The following is a 16,418-nucleotide window of genomic DNA, read 5'->3' as shown; positions in this document are numbered from 1 at the left end:
TGTCCCTATATTATATACCATTTTTTATTTTGGTCCTTAAACCGGAAATGCCCCCAAGTGGGGGGGTCAATTTATAATTTCTGAAAATCCACCTCCCTGGCTCAAACAGTTCTGAAAATTGCAGTATCACCCCTATACTTACTCCATCTTCCTAGCCGATCCACACAAATTGCAAATTTGACCCCAAAGTGGATCTCTCTTGTGAAGAAATCGCTCGGCCAAAGAAAATGAGAAAGAAGCAGGTGGTGAGCGACGGCGGCGGAGAATTAGACGGCGGGTTGGTTAGGTTTCTGCCACGCAGTAGGAACAAGATAGAGGTGCCGAGGAGGACGCGATCGGCTTCCACATCTCCATCTGCATGGGCGCTGTCGCCGGGGAGATCGTTGCCTTGTTCCTCTCCGGCGCCGGTTCCGGTTACGCCGGTTCCGAAATCTCCGGCTAGCTCCGGGAAGTTGACAAAGCGTGAATCGAAAGTTGGTGGCGACGGGGGTGTGAGCGGCGTTTTAATTACTTCAGACAGAAGAAAGTTTCACCAATAGTGGAGGAAGAGTACAACCGTTACCGCGTGGCTTACAACAGGTTATTGCAGTGGAGATTCGCCAATGCTCGAGCTGATTCGTCCATGGCTGCTGTCAAACAAGTGGTTCAGGTACGTACACATTCAATTACGATTTTAGCTTCGTTGTATTAATTAAAAACTTTTCCTTAATTTGGCGATTAAAAATCACAATTTCAATTTATATATTAAATTAAATAATGCAGAAAAAGCTGTTCAATCGGGTGGGTAAGAATTTCTGGCGAAAAGCTTAATAGTGGAGTGCAACGGTCCAATAAACAAATATAGAAATAACAAGCAACTTTCAAAAAACGATGGAATTGTATAGATATGAAGTAACGGATACAAGAACCACCCGGGAAGCTCTAACACCGAAAGTGCTTCGAAGGTTAAGTTCAACACACACTCAGACTCTCGGAGAAGACGAAGATAGACAACACAATACCAGCTGCCATCTCCATACTCAAACTTACTATATATATAACCCTAATAATAGAAGTGCTGGATAGAAATAGAAAACGTGAGAATGAAACACGACTCTAAGTTGTTGAGTATGAGCTGGGAGTCAGCTCCTCGGTTGCCGCGTGTCGTTCCCTCATTCGCCGTTGCAAAAGTAAATAATATAATAAACGCTACTGCAACTACTAAGAGCAACACGTTCATGAAATGCGTTTTAACTCAATACGACTTTACCCTACAAATGTAATTGTAACTCTGTAATTATCGAACGTAATTAAGATGCATGGGCTGAGCTCTTCTTCTTCTTAATTTGGATGCCATTTTTCTTGCACGTAACATTTCCCTCTTCTCAAAATGTCCTTGTCCTCAAGGACATGATAACGCCTCTGAAAATCTTCGTAGTCTTCCCATGTGGAGTCTTCCTCTACCATGTTGAATCATTTAATTAAGAGTTGAGTTGCTACTCGGTTGTTGCGCTTAACTATCCTGCGATCAATAACAAATTGTGGTTCAAGTATAATGTGCAGTGATTGAAGTGGGGAGGTGTTTTTGACTGATATGTGTGCCTATTTTCTTCTTCAATTGAGAGTAATGAAATGTAGGATGAATCTTAGAGCCTTTGGCAATTCCGGTGTACATGCAACCTCTTCAACTCTGTGAATCACCTTATAAGGACCAAAGTATCTTGCTGACAGCTTATGATAAGTGTGACCCGTCACTGATTATTGTCTATACGGCTGCAACTTCACAAAAACCCAATCTCCTTCTGCAAAAGAATCTAACCCCAAAGTGGATTTCTCTTGCAATATCCGAAATACGCGCCACAAAAGCAACATGCTTCAACTCCTTCTCGGCTATAATCACGAGTGACTCATTTACGAAAATTCGCAATACCGAGCCTATAATCTTATAATTTAAGTTTCAAATCTTACGATTCATTTCATTCATACCTAAGTCGATTCAAATGCTAAAATAAATCTTCAATGGCACAAATCGATCAAATTTTACGATTTACGATTTAAGAAAACTTTAATTTATTATAATATTTATAATAAACTTGGGATGATTACTGATTGGGTTCCTATATTATGCACCAGTTTTAATTCTGGTCCTTAAACCGGAAATGCCCCCAAGTTGGGGTCAATCAATAATTTATGGAAATCCACCTCCCTTGCTGAAACAGTTCTGAAAATTGCAGAATCACCCCTATACTTACTCTATCTTCATAGCCGCTCCACCCAAATTGCAAATTTTGCCCCAAAGTGGATCTCTCTTGAATTATTCGGAATATCCGCCAGCAATTGAGCATGTTTCGAATCCTCCTCAGTTGTAATCGCGTGTGACTCGTTTGCGAAAATTCACAATACCGAGCTTAAAATCTTATGACTTACGATACAAATCTTACGATTCAATTCATTCATATCTAAGTCGATACAAAAGTTAAAATCAATCTTAAATATCAACAAAACAATCATATTTTACGATTTACGATTTAAGAAAACTGTAATTTATTATATTATTTTTAATAAAGTCGGGATAGTTATAGTTTTGGTCCCTATATACAATTTTTAATTTTGGTCCTTAAACCGGCAATTCCCCACAAGTGGGGGTCAATTTGTTATTTTTCGGAAATCCATCTCCTTGGCTGAAACATTTATGAAAATTGCAGAATCACCCCTATACTTACTCCATCTTCCCATCCGCTCCACACAAATGGCAAACTTGACTCCAAAGTGGATCTCTCTTGCAATACCCAAAATATCCGCCGCCAACGAAGCATTCTTCGACTCCTCCTCGGCTGTAATCGCGTGTGACTCCTTTAGGAAATTTTGCAATACCGACTTAAAATCTTATGATTCATGATTTAATTCATTCTTACATAATTCAGGTGATTCAAATGTTAAAATAAATCTTAAATACCAGCAAATCGATCAATTTTTACAATTTACGATTTAAGAAACATTTTATTTATTATATTATTTATCATAAACTTGGGATAATTATAGTTTTGGTCCCTATATTATATACCATTTTGTATTTCGGTTCTTAAACCAGAAATACGCCCCATGTAGGGGTCAATTAGTAATTTTAGAAATCCACCTCTCTGCCCGAAAAAGTTCTGAAAACTGCAGAATCACCCCTATACTTACTTCATCTTCATAGTCGTTCCACCAAAATTGAAAATTTGACCCCAAAGTGGATCCCTCTTGTAACATCCAAAATATCCGCCACCAACGCAGCCGACTTCGACTCCTCCTCGGCTGTAACAATGTGTGACTCATTTATGAAAAATTGCAATACCGAGCCTAAAATCTTATGATTTAAGATTCAATTCGTACGATTTATTTCATTCATACCTAGGCCGATTCAAATATTGAAATAAATCTTCAGTACCAACTAATCTATCAAATTTTACGATTTACGATTTAAGAAAACTTTAATTTATTATATTATTTATAATAAACTTTGGATATTTACAGTTTTAGCCCCTGTATTATATACCATGTGTAATATTTGTCCCTAAACCGGTAATGCCCCCCAAGTGGGGGTCAATTTGTAATTTCTCGAAACCCACCTCCGTGACTGAAACAATTCTGAAATTTGCAGAATCACCCCTATACTTAAATTTATTATATTATTTTTAATAAACTTGGGATAAATCAGTATCATCCATTGCAACAATGATAATAATAATAAAGAATAATTATCATTATTTGAGAGTGAGTTTGAGAGTGAAGAGTGATTATCCATAGTGAGTTTGAGAGTGAAGTTGAGAGTGATAATATATATATATATATATATATATATATATATATATATATATATATATATATATATATATATATATATAAGGGGCTCTTTGACATAATCCCCATTACTTTTTTTAATAGAGGTAGGTCCAAAATATTTTAGACCATTTGAGAAAAGCCCATGTCCCAATTTTAGCCACCTATAATCCAATTTTTCCCCTGGAACCTCATTACCCTATCTCCCGCTCCTGCAAAAACGTGAAAAAATCAAAAATCAGAAAACTGCAAAAACAAACCCTCCCCTGTCTTCCTCCCCCAGAAACTGCCCCACCGTACGCTACCTCCCTCCGCCGTAATCGTCTTCTCCCACCGCCATTTCAAGGAAAATGACGTCTCTGCAACCGATTAGAGTTCCGGCTTCGATATAACCAGGAACAACAACGCCGCTGTCGACTACCCAGGGTTCCGCAACCATAGTACTGCGAAGAACCCCCGTCTCCTCTCCCCCAGGAACCGCCCTGCCCCACGCTTTCTCCCTCCGTCGTAGTCGCCTTCTCCTATCACCATTTCCTTGAAACGACATCTCTGCAGTCGATTAGGGTTCCGGCTCCCACATCTGCATCAACGCGAAACAAAAAATCGAAACAAAAAAAGAGAATGACGACTAAAGGAAAATCAAGCCGTAAGTGATTATCAGGCTTCTACATTTTATTCAACTATTTAACCTAAATTTGTTGTCCATGACGCCATTTTTTCTCTTTTTATACAGGCGAAAGTAAGAAGAAAGCTAAAAGAGATATACGGGAACTTCATGCTGGTAAGAAACCCCCTTCAAAATTTGAAAATGTTGATAGTCGATTAGTGTGTGATTTGCCTGGCTGTATGCTGATAATAATGAGGTTATATAATAGTCGATTGGTGTGTGATGTGTATAGTTGATTTACTAGCCGTCTAGTCATAAGCTACGATTGAAGTATGTGTGCTGATAAAACGTGAAGTTGATCATTGATCTATGTGATGAGATGTTATAGTTGAGTTATTTGCTTATTGGTAGATTTTGCTTGAGGACAAACAAAAGTTCAAGTTTGGGGGTGTGTTAAGTGTATATTTTTACACTTTATCGTATCTTTTTATTTGAGCTTTTGGTATGTTTTAACGATAATTGGTGCTTAAAAAGTTGATTTATTGTATTGTAGGTACAAATTGGAGAATTGGAAAAGTATGGGGTCAAAACTGCAATTTTGGAGAAAATATGGGCCAAAAGTGAAAAAATCAAAATTCTGAAGATTTAAAGCTCGGACCCCCGTCCCAATTTTAGTGCAAATTATGGGACCCCCGTCCGAGACTCCGAAGTTGCGCAGTAAAGGGATTTTAATTGCACAAGGAAACTACCTTCTTTCCCAAGTTTTCCACCCTATATAAGACCAAGTCAAGCACACAATTAGGGATCCATCTTTTTACAGAAATTCAAGAGCAAAGAAGATCAACGAAGATTCAAGCATAGTTTTTCTTATTTAATTTATTTATTTTATTTTCTTTATCATAAGAACTACGAGTAGCTAAGTCTTTATTTCTAGAATTTTATTTGGAACCCTATGTGGGATTTATGAACTCAATTCTATGATTTTATGCAAGTTTTAATTCCGGATTATTTCTTCTACTTGTTTTATTAAGTGCATGAACTTGATCACCTTATGTGCTTTTATGTTATTGTTAATCGCATGAATCGGAAGATCGGGTTAATAATTAGAACTGTGGTAGAAGAGCCTTTGTGGTATTAACATAGGAATATAGTTAATCTCTTAGGTAGCCATTATTGAGATTTGTGTTTAATGTTGTGTTCTAGAATTAATTGCATAGGAATATAGTAATTGAATCTAGAGGATTAGAATTGTAATACACGCGGAAGCGGGTTATGATTATTTTAACATCTCAGGTTAATAATCCAGGTTAATTGCTTGCATAATTGAATGAATTGGGGGAGTAATAATCACATAGGGGGAAGAATAAAATCCTAGGCTTGTTTTCATTGATTAAATCTTCGTTTTAATTGCTTTTTTTTTTTTTTATCTTTTTAATTGCTTTAGTTTAATTTAGCTTATTAATCATCTTTCGACTGTGTAGGGTGGACTTGATAACAATTGGTAGAATTTAGCGTCTAGGATTAGATAATTAAATATTCCCTGTGGGTTCGATATCCGGACTTTTAGTCCACTATATTACTTGTACGATACGTGCACTTGCGTGTAGGTTTTCGACCAACAAGTTTTTGGCGCCGTTGCCGGGGAATATTTTAATTATTTATTTTATTCTAGCTCTAAATTTGAACAATTTTCACAATTCACCCAAATTAATTTTTTTTTAATATATTTTTTTTCTTTGGGTATATGTTAGGTTACAATTTCCGCGCACCTCAAACGGAATATGAATGGCTTCCGTCTCGCGAATACCTCCAAAATACCTATGATATGCCGTCACTTTGTTCAATATGTGGTGGAGATCATTACACTAACCAATGTTGGTATGCACCGAAAGCGAATAATTTCATAGATAACACCAACGGCGGTTATTGGAACACATACACCAACACGCCACGAGAACCCACTGTTCAGGAGTGTTATCTGAACTCCGTCCTTGAAGAATTTATGAAATCCACTCAAGCATCTATCCGAAGACTGGAATTGCAGTTGGAAGAATTCAAGCGCCAAAGGTCTCTTGAAAATATTTCAGACGATATCGAGAATAGTTGCAACAAAGAAAATCCGTCTGAAACTTGTAGTGAGGAAAATCCTTTAGACCTAGAAAATAGTGTCGATGAGAGGGAAAAAGAAATTACGAAGACGCTTAAGGATGATGAATCTGACAATGCAATCGAGCTCAACTCCAAAGATGTCTCGGAACAAGAGAAGAAGGAGATGGATGTGGTTAGTGCAAATATTCAAATTGAGGATCTTATCATTGTTCCTGACGTGGCTTTGAAGGCATCAATAGAGGTTGATGAGAAGACGAATGTGTTTGCAGTGGAGGTTATACGCGGACTTGAGATTTTTTTGTAACGATTTGAGGGAGCGGGTGATGAAGATCCCATTTTGGCTTCGTACCGATTGATTACAACCAAGAAAGATTACAAGCTAAAGTGGACCCTGACATATTGCAATCCCATCCCTGTATCGGTTGCAATTGAAGTGAAAAAGCTCATGGATGGATGCACAATCTACAAGGCTTTGGATTGGACATAAAAATTTCAACAAGCAAAGTCTGGCTGAAGACTTTAAACTTAGCGCTTCTCGGGAGGCAACCCGAGCTTTATTGTTTTTCGTAGTTTTCGTTAATTTTTGGTTTCGTTTTTTTTATTGTCATAAGCATGCATTCTAATTCACTATTTGAATTTTACATTTTTAGGGTCGAAAACGTGATCGAGGGTCGAGTCGGCCGTCCGTAAAAAAAAAAAAACAAAAAAAAAAAAAAAAAAAAAAATTGCACCACTGCCTGTGGGACGGCCGTCCCAAAAATAGGTGTAAATGTGGGACGGCCGTCCCAAAACCAGTAAGGAGAAAAAATTTCGGACGGCCGTCCGAAATTTAGCACAAACACCGGGACGACCGTCCGAACCTAGTTGGGGCGTTTTAAATGTTTAAAAATCAGATTTTCTCCCCCATTATTTCCTGAACCCTCCTCGTTCGTTCTCTCCAAATCCCACACACAAGGAGGCTAGAGAATCAAACAAAATTCTCCAAAATCTACTCTTTCAAGGCACGCCCACAAGGTGTTCGACAATTTGCTCCGACCAAATTTTGAGTTCGATTGTCAACCAATTCTCACCGAATCTATTCCAACCTCTCTCCCAACTATGTCATCCAACAAAAGTGGCCGCACGAATGAAGCTTCATCCTCCAAATGAAAAGGCAAAGGAAAGAAAAGTGCCACCGCCTATACCCGAGTTTTCCGATGAAGACGAGCGTGAGAGAGCGAGGGAGGAGCACCCCGATCACATCGACTCCGACTAAATCAGGTGTTTTCTATCCTTAAACTTTGTGCTAATTTCGTTGAGGGCAACGAAAATTTTAAGTTTGGGGGTGAAAAACATGTTTTTTTTTGCTTATTTTTTTGTTTTAGTTTGCATGCATTAGGTTTTATTCGTTTTTATTGTTTTTCTCGTTTTTCCGGAATATAAAAAAAAAAAAAATTTGCTTGAGTCGAATGCATCTATGATTTACGATGATGAGAGATGATCAATGTTTGATGATGAGATTTCTTGTTTTGTGTGATAAGGATTTGATGTTTGTTTAGCTTTCGATTCAACGGGACTTAGAAGCGAATTATTGCTAGGAATCACATTTTGTGCATTGCTTTTGTTGAATGTTTTGTATTTTAAATTTGGAATTAATTAGTGCTAGATCATGCTATGTTCGGTTTTAAGACTCACCTTAGGAAATTTATGATACGAAGTATTGAGTAGTGAGTGATTTGGGATATGATTTGGGCCTTCTTTGAACCGTTTGAGCCTTTCAAGCCGACCTTTTTATCGAAATATTGCTTAGAACCTTGATTTGAGCCTCGGAGAAAAGGTGTTCTTTCTTTTAGCCAATGTGTAAGGTAGAATAGGTGGAGATTCTTGAAAATTACCCCTTAGAGTTCGGTCGAAATTTTTTATAAGGTCCTTCTTCTTCTTCGAAAAAAAAAATAAGAAAAAAAAAAGAAAAAAGAAAAAAAGAAGACAAATATCTATGCTTCTATATATATACATAAAAAAAAAAGAAAAAAAAAAGAAGAAGAAGAGACTAGAAGGGAGAAATAAGGACTAGTTGGTGAATTATTTTTGAAAACTCGATCCCTTGCCTCAAAAGCAAAAGTGGAGACTTTTGAACTTTTGAGAATCGAGTTTACTAAAGTCCGTAGAGGTGAATTCTTTGTTTCAAACGCCTATCTTTCAAATTTTGGCGTAATCACATAAATTCAAGAAGAATAGCCACACATACCCATATTTCCTACCTCGAACCAAAGAGCCTAACAATTGAAAGCCACAAAGCCCCAATGATCCCAATAGCTTAATGTTCGATATTAGTAGAGTAGAATAATTTGGTGAGTATTTGGAGTCAAGCATATGCATGTAAGTATAAATTCTTTCTATCTTTAATTTGCAAATATTGGATGCTTGAAGCAATTGTATGAATTGTGGTTTTTGGTAATGGTGAGTGACTAAGTGTTGTTGAATTTTGAGCTTGCGAATGCCTAAGAATTGTCATTATAATTACAAGTTCTGAAAACGTGAAGTTGATCATTGATCTATGTGATGAGATGTTATAGTTGAGTTATTTGCTTATTGGTAGATTTTGCTTGAGGACAAACAAAAGTTCAAGTTTGGGGGTGTGTTAAGTGTATATTTTTACACTTTATCGTATCTTTTTATTTGAGCTTTTGGTATGTTTTAACGATAATTGGTGCTTAAAAAGTTGATTTATTGTATTGTAGGTACAAATTGGAGAATTGGAAAAGTATGGGGTCAAAACTGCAATTTTGGAGAAAATATGGGCCAAAAGTGAAAAAATCAAAATTCTGAAGATTTAAAGCTCGGACCCCCGTCCCAGTTTTAGTGCAAATTATGGGACCCCCGTCCGAGACTCCGAAGTTGCGCAGTAAAGGGATTTTAATTGCACAAGGAAACTACCTTCTTTCCCAAGTTTTCCACCCTATATAAGACCAAGTCAAGCACACAATTAGGGATCCATCTTTTTACACAAATTCAAGAGCAAAGAAGATCAACGAAGATTCAAGCATAGTTTTTCTTATTTAATTTATTTATTTTATTTTCTTTATCATAAGAACTACGAGTAGCTAAGTCTTTATTTCTAGAATTTTATTTGGAACCCTATGTGGGATTTATGAACCCAATTCTATGATTTTATGCAAGTTTTAATTCCGGATTATTTCTTCTACTTGTTTTATTAAGTGCATAAACTTGATCACCTTATGTCCTTTTATGTTATTGTTAATCGCATGAATCGGAAGATCGGGTTAATATTTAGAACTGTGGTAGAAGAGCCTTTGTGGTATTAACATAGGAATATAGTTAATCTCTTAGGTAGCCATTATTGAGATTTGTGTTTAATGTTGTGTTCTTGAATTAATTGCATAGGAATATAGTAATTGAATCTAGAGGATTAGAATTGTAATACACGCGGAAGCGGGTTATGATTATTTTAACATCTCAGGTTAATAATCCGGGTTAATTGCTTGCATAATTGAAGGAATTGGGGGAGTAATAATCACATAGGGGGAAGAATAAAATCCTAGGCTTGTTTTCATTGATTAAATCTTCGTTTTAATTGCTTTTTTTTTATCTTTTTAATTGCTTTAGTTTAATTTAGCTTATTAATCATCTTTCAACTGTGTAGGGTGGACTTGATAACAATTGGTAGAATTTAGCGTCTAGGATTAGATAATTAAATATTCCCTGTGGGTTCGATATCCGGACTTTTAGTCCACTATATTACTTGTACGATACGTGCACTTGCGTGTAGGTTTTCGACCAACAGGGCTCTTGGACGAGGCAGTACCGTTCAAGTCTGCAATCAACGGTAGACTTCTTCAAAGGTATCGATCTCCGAAAGGAGCATCTCGATTGCCTTAAGCGCACCCCTTTCTACCGCCTCATCTTGCCATTTGCCCTCAAGAAGGTATCGTTACACCAAGTCACAGGCACGCAGAAGGGGGTTGCAAAACTACTGCTGTTGTACGACAAGGCAAAAAAAAGCATTCGTAATTGGGGGTAAAAAGTTGATTATTTTGCCAAATGAATGCGATTTAATATTCGGAATCAAATCCGGCGCAACAAACATCATTACCAAACGAGCCGCAAAACCAGATTTTGGGCTTGCTGTGCGTAAATTCCATGATCACGACAGGCTAAAATTGTACAACGTGAAGATTGAACTCCTCAAGTATCTTCGGAGCACCGAACAGGAAGACATTGAAGATGTTGTACGCATGGTCATCCAGCACGTCCTCGCAACATGCTTCTTTGCGACAACTGGCGAGCTCGTTAATTGGTGGATCTTCCATTTATGCGAAGACATCGATGCCATGGCGGTTTACAATTGGGGGGAGTGCATAGTTGATTTCCTTATTGACTATGTCCAAAATAAAGAAAAAGTAACGCAAGTTAAGGGATGCACCACACTGTTACAGGTACGAAAAATTACACACTTGCATTTAGCCGACTATGTAAATTGTTTATAAAATAGTTGATTAAGATATTTACTAATATAATCTTTCTTTTTGTAGTTCTGGATCTGTGAGAGGATTAAACTGATTGAGCCTTTACAACCAAATGCATTCCCAAGGTTCCGAAAATGACATCTCCCAACCCTCGGCAATAAACTTGAGAACTTAGCTATCAGGGACATACTTGACGCCGATATTGATGACCATGAGCTCGTCATAAGGGAAAGAGAGTCACAAATCTATACAATGCAGGATCAAGAGCACGTCGATTATGATTTGGAAGAAGACACAGAAGACAAGGCGGGCAATGCTGACAGTCGTATTGGCAAACGCAAGAGGGATGCAGAATCAGATCAAATGTTAGATGAAGACACACCACTTGCTGCATTGATAAACAGGATTCCAGATAACTTCATGAAAAAGTTGAAGGAGAAGGAGGCGCAAAACGTCAAGCTGTCCGCGGACCTTGCTGCAATGACTGTGACCGCGCTACAGTTCCAGAAAATGACGGAAGACTTGGAAGCAAAAAACAACATACTCAAGGAGCAGCTAGCAAGAAAAACAGAGGTGGAAAAAGTGAGTCCAACATCATCGGCAGCAACGCTGCAACAGACGCAAGATCAACTCACGGATGAGATCGTAAAAACCTTTGATTTATTGGCAGAGAACTACCAATTGAAAACTGACAACGATCTTCTTGGTGCAACAAATGCGGTGCTGAACGGACAAGTGGATGAACTCAAGGTCAACATGAAGACCCTCACAGAGCAGCATCAAGAGTTACAACAGTCTAACAACGATCTCCGTGCTCAAATGGAAGAGAAAGAAAAACAGAGCCGAACCGACACCATCCATACACCAGATGGCAGCCCCCGAATGGATGACTGTCCATCGTTCACGCTCCTTTCTCCCACTCAGACGGGACCAGAATCAACCCATGGAGAAGAATTCTCGCAGTTGCCACTAACTGCCATGGATGAAAAGGACCTCGGGATGATTGATCTAATGACGGCAGTGGAATTGTACAAGCAGAACGAGGCTAAACTCCGGAGCAAAGTTCAAGACCAAGAACAAATAATAAATGAACTCACAACTGCCTTACAATCTAGACCACCGCAGCAAAACCCTGCTGAAGAAGATGACGATCAGTTTGATGACGCCGTGAACGAGTTTATGGAAGAAATTGAACCCAAATCCGTTGTCGCTGGGCGCACACGATCAAAAAAATCCACCGTCTCACCTAGAACAGTTTCGAAAGTTGCAAAAACATACAAGAATTACACAGCCTACAAGCAGATGTCAGAGACTGGCCAGCAACTGCTCAATTTCATAGCAACCACAGCTGGGGATAAAATGGGGTAAGTAACTCTTTGTATTAATCGACTGTGTTATATGAATATTAATCGACTATCACTTATAAGCCATAGTCAATTAAAAATCTACTTGTTTTTTGTACAGACGGCTGTACTGGAGGAGTGCAGATGGCAAAAAAATTGTGCAGATTGAAGACTTGTTCACCATCATAAGGAATGAAATGATCTACAGCGCAGTAAGTTAAATTATAAAGAATTATTCTAATAAAAACAATATAATATTAATTGCTCTGTTATCTTTTCATGAAAAAAAGCCGTTAGACTCCTTCTGTGAGATTTTGATGATTGAGCAAGCAAACGGCAAATTCAAACGTGGAGCCCATCCTGACTTGAGTGGGGAAAGCTATGTTTTCCCATGTTTGCTTCTGGTAAGACAGTTGAATCGCAAACTAATCAAAAAAAATCACATTATGTTTGGTCGCAATAAACTCATATATATATATATATATATATATATATATATATATATATATATATATATATATATATATATATATATATATATATATATATATATATATATATATATATATATATATATATTGTTTCACAGAATGACATTAGGCACCCAAACAGACCGGACAGAACGTTTGAGCTACCCCCGAACTTGGACGATCACAGATACATTATATTCCCGTTGCATTCAGGTACAAATCCAAACAAGGTGGCCAACCACTTCACTCTGCTTGTTTTCGACAGACTACAAGAAACATGGAGTTACTACAACTCGTTGCGTCCAAGAAGGAAGAGTGATGAGATGGATTCCACTTCCGACAAATATTTTATCGACGCATTAGACATGGTTAGCAAAACAAAACATAGTATTTTAAAAAGCAAAAAATTTGATTGATACTTTACAATTAACTCTAAATTTCATGTTGCTTATAACAGAAGGAAGCAATGAAGCTGTCAGCTGCAAAGTACAACATAGACGTCAACTTTGACATGCCTATTGTTGACGTGATATCCTCCCCGCGGCAAAATAATGGAAGAGACTGTGGCCTCTTTGTCTTGTACCTGATCAAGCAACTTTTCTTACAACATCCACTCGAGACCCCCAAGGACATGAAGAAAGAAATACCAAAGCTGCGTGGGGGCATCGTGACACATTCTTAAAGTATGGTGGAGACAAAGACTACACCAAACCAACAAGGAATGCTTGAGAGCTTATTGAAATTTATGTTTTGTTGAAAAAAAACTAGTAGTGTCTAATAGTCTTACTTTTATTCAGAACATGTAGGATTTATTAATCGACTATCCTTGTTTAACTATTCGACTATTCGACTATCCTTGTTTAACTATTCAGAAACATGTAGGATTCATAAATTTATGTATTGAAATTTATGTATCATTGAAAACATTTTGTCCCCATTTATAACACTAAAAAACAATACACACAAGTTCACAAAAACACAATCATAAAACCCATATAATGTTTAAAACTGTGAACCACATATAATGTTTCACTATTCGACTATGACGTTTCACTAATCGACTACGTAGTACAAAAAACAGAATAAAAATTGTCCCCTGCTGACACCATTTTGCTCCCTTGTGAAAAAAATCTAAAACCACAATAAAAAAACATTTTGTCCCACTGTATAAAACCACAATAAAAACACAAGTTCAAAAAGAACACAAACTGCTAAAAAAAATCTTAAAACTATGAACCCATATATGGTTTCATTAATCGACTATTATTGTTTCACTAATCGACTATGCAGTTCAATAACAGAATAAAACCCCACTGTATTTTGTGGAAAAACATCATAAAAATTGTGAAAACATCATAAAGTTCAAGAATAATAAAATCATTTCCGGCATGTTTTCTTGTTATGATTCCCAACTTCTTTGCAATGGCTGCATCTCATTTTTCGAGATGTAAACTCCCCATTAGAAGGGATCCTCTTCCGTTTAGGCCTGCCACGTGATGGATGATACTCAGGTGGCCCAATGTCACTATCTGCAATGTCATTATCCAGTCTAACAAACGGCACAACTGAACCAGAATAACTTTGGACAAAAGTTGATCTATGAAACCATTTATCAATATATTCGTAACCACCACCTATTTCTAAGAAAATCACAACAGCAGCGTGTGCACATGGAAGCCCGTTGATTTGCCAAAGCTTACACGAACACACTCTCTCTCGCAGATCCACAACAGCATTCGGCGTCGATAAAACTTCATACACAGTTTCCGACGACTTTTTACGTTCCCATGTCCTCCCTTTATCAACTAGCTGTCTCATTTTTTTGTCAACGGACTCGGTCAGCACAGTTGTCCACCTATTTCCATCCCCCAATCGATCACTAAGTTGCTCCATCAACAACATTCTAATCCCGTCAATCAAGCTAGTAATAGGCAGGTACCGTTCATCGCCTACCTGAGAATTCCACGACTCACACCCATTCGATGTCATTTGACCATACCTCAGACCCTCAAAATGTGCATTTGCCCACTTCTCATTTGGAATACCATCTAAAAAATTGCACACTTTCTTGCCACCAGTAGCTCTCAACTTCTGAATACAGCGGGCAAAATCTTCCTTCGTAACCGCATAAGCACAATTTGCAAATTGTGCCAGTACCGCGTCACGAAAGTTTGGAGCAACACCCTTGAACCTGTGCTGCAAATTGCGAGTCAAATGTTTGTAACAGTAGCCGTGTAAAGCATCTGGAAAAATTTGCCTAACTCCTTCAAGAATCCCATGGTTACGATCAGAAACAAAAATAAACGACCGGTCAGTCCCAACAGTATCTCGAAATTGGTTCAAAAACCAAGACCAATTACAATCAGTTTCTTCACTTACAATTCCAAAAGCAATAGGAAACAGACCTACCAAAAAAAAAAAAAAACAGAAAACATTAATCGACTATGCATATACTATTCGACTGTGCATTAATATTGCATGTTCACAGTTTACCTTCATCACCGTCTTTCCCAATAGCACTCAACAGGATCCCCTTGTGCTTACCCTTCAAAAAAGTCCCATCAAGCATCACCACGGGGCGGTATGACTTGAATCCTACCAAGCAAGCTGCAAAGGCAAAAAAACATCGGCGGAAAATTCGCTTGGACTCATCAATATCCAAATTGAATATGCTTCCGGGGTTCGTCCTCTCAGCTTCAGCAAAATATGACGGCAGGTATGCATACGAGCTGCTGTGGTCCCCGAAAATCCTATTTCGACCCGCATCAGTAGATTTCCACGCAACAAAATAACTAATCTCAACGCCAAATTTTTCCTTCACCTGTTTTTGAACCTCACGAGGCGTAATACCTGGCATTGCCCTGATATCACCTTCTATCAAATCAATTATGACACGCGACGTCATTCTCCTCCTACTTACAGTACCAAAAAACATGCCACATTGATGCTCTTTGTTGTACTTTCGAATGTAACAAGAACCATTCGATTTAGAAATAGAAGCATGAATCCTCCACGAACACTGAGCCTCATGTTTAAATCTACATTCAGCAGTCACTCTGTACGACTCGTTCTTCACATACGCAAACTCAAATCTCATCTCAACCGAAAACTTAATCAAGCATTTTTTAAATTCATCAACTCCACCCAAAAAAACTTGTCCTACCTCTTTAATCAAATGAACCCACTCAGCACTCAACAATTTCTTACCAACCGAAGTGTCAACGACTCCCTCAACATTCATCTCATTCACAACCACACTCCTATTGTACTGTGTTACGGGTAATTGAACATGGTCAACACATGAAGGATTTGCGCCCACCAGAAACCGATTATTCTCTTTCACAATAACCTCAATACACTCTAATGATAACAATTTCATCATATCAAACATCGAAACCATGTCATCATCGTCCGACAGAATACACTCGCCGTAATCCGCAAGGATATACGTTAACGTAATATTACATTTTTTCAACTGTTTCCATTTAAGAATGACAAATTCCACCAGCTCTTCTAAATTCAAAGATTCCGAACACCTTTTAATTGCAATTAAGCATCCAAACCTCAACAAAATTCTGTGTGAGACATACATCTGTACAGTAAAGAAACACAGTAAATCGAC

At 37.8% G+C, this 16,418-nt stretch overlaps 1 protein-coding gene across 1 annotated transcript; it reads right to left on the bottom strand.

Annotated features, from left to right (window-relative positions):
• Nucleotides 1-14,173: 14,173 nt before the first annotated feature.
• Nucleotides 14,174-16,196, bottom strand: LOC148769728 (uncharacterized). Its single transcript, XM_088820312.1, has 2 exons — nucleotides 15,290-16,196; nucleotides 14,174-15,201 (listed from the first exon to the last, which is right to left on the bottom strand). The coding sequence occupies exons 1-2, from the start codon at nucleotides 16,194-16,196 to the stop codon at nucleotides 14,174-14,176; spliced, it is 1,935 nt and encodes a 644-aa protein (XP_088676438.1).
• Nucleotides 16,197-16,418: the final 222 nt, after the last annotated feature.

The sequence above is a fragment of the Erythranthe guttata genome, chromosome 7 (assembly GCF_056151865.1).
Source record: "Erythranthe guttata isolate IM_541 chromosome 7, IM_541, whole genome shotgun sequence".
NCBI lineage: Eukaryota > Viridiplantae > Streptophyta > Magnoliopsida > Lamiales > Phrymaceae > Erythranthe > Erythranthe guttata.
This window is presented reverse-complemented; position numbering and strand designations above follow the sequence as displayed.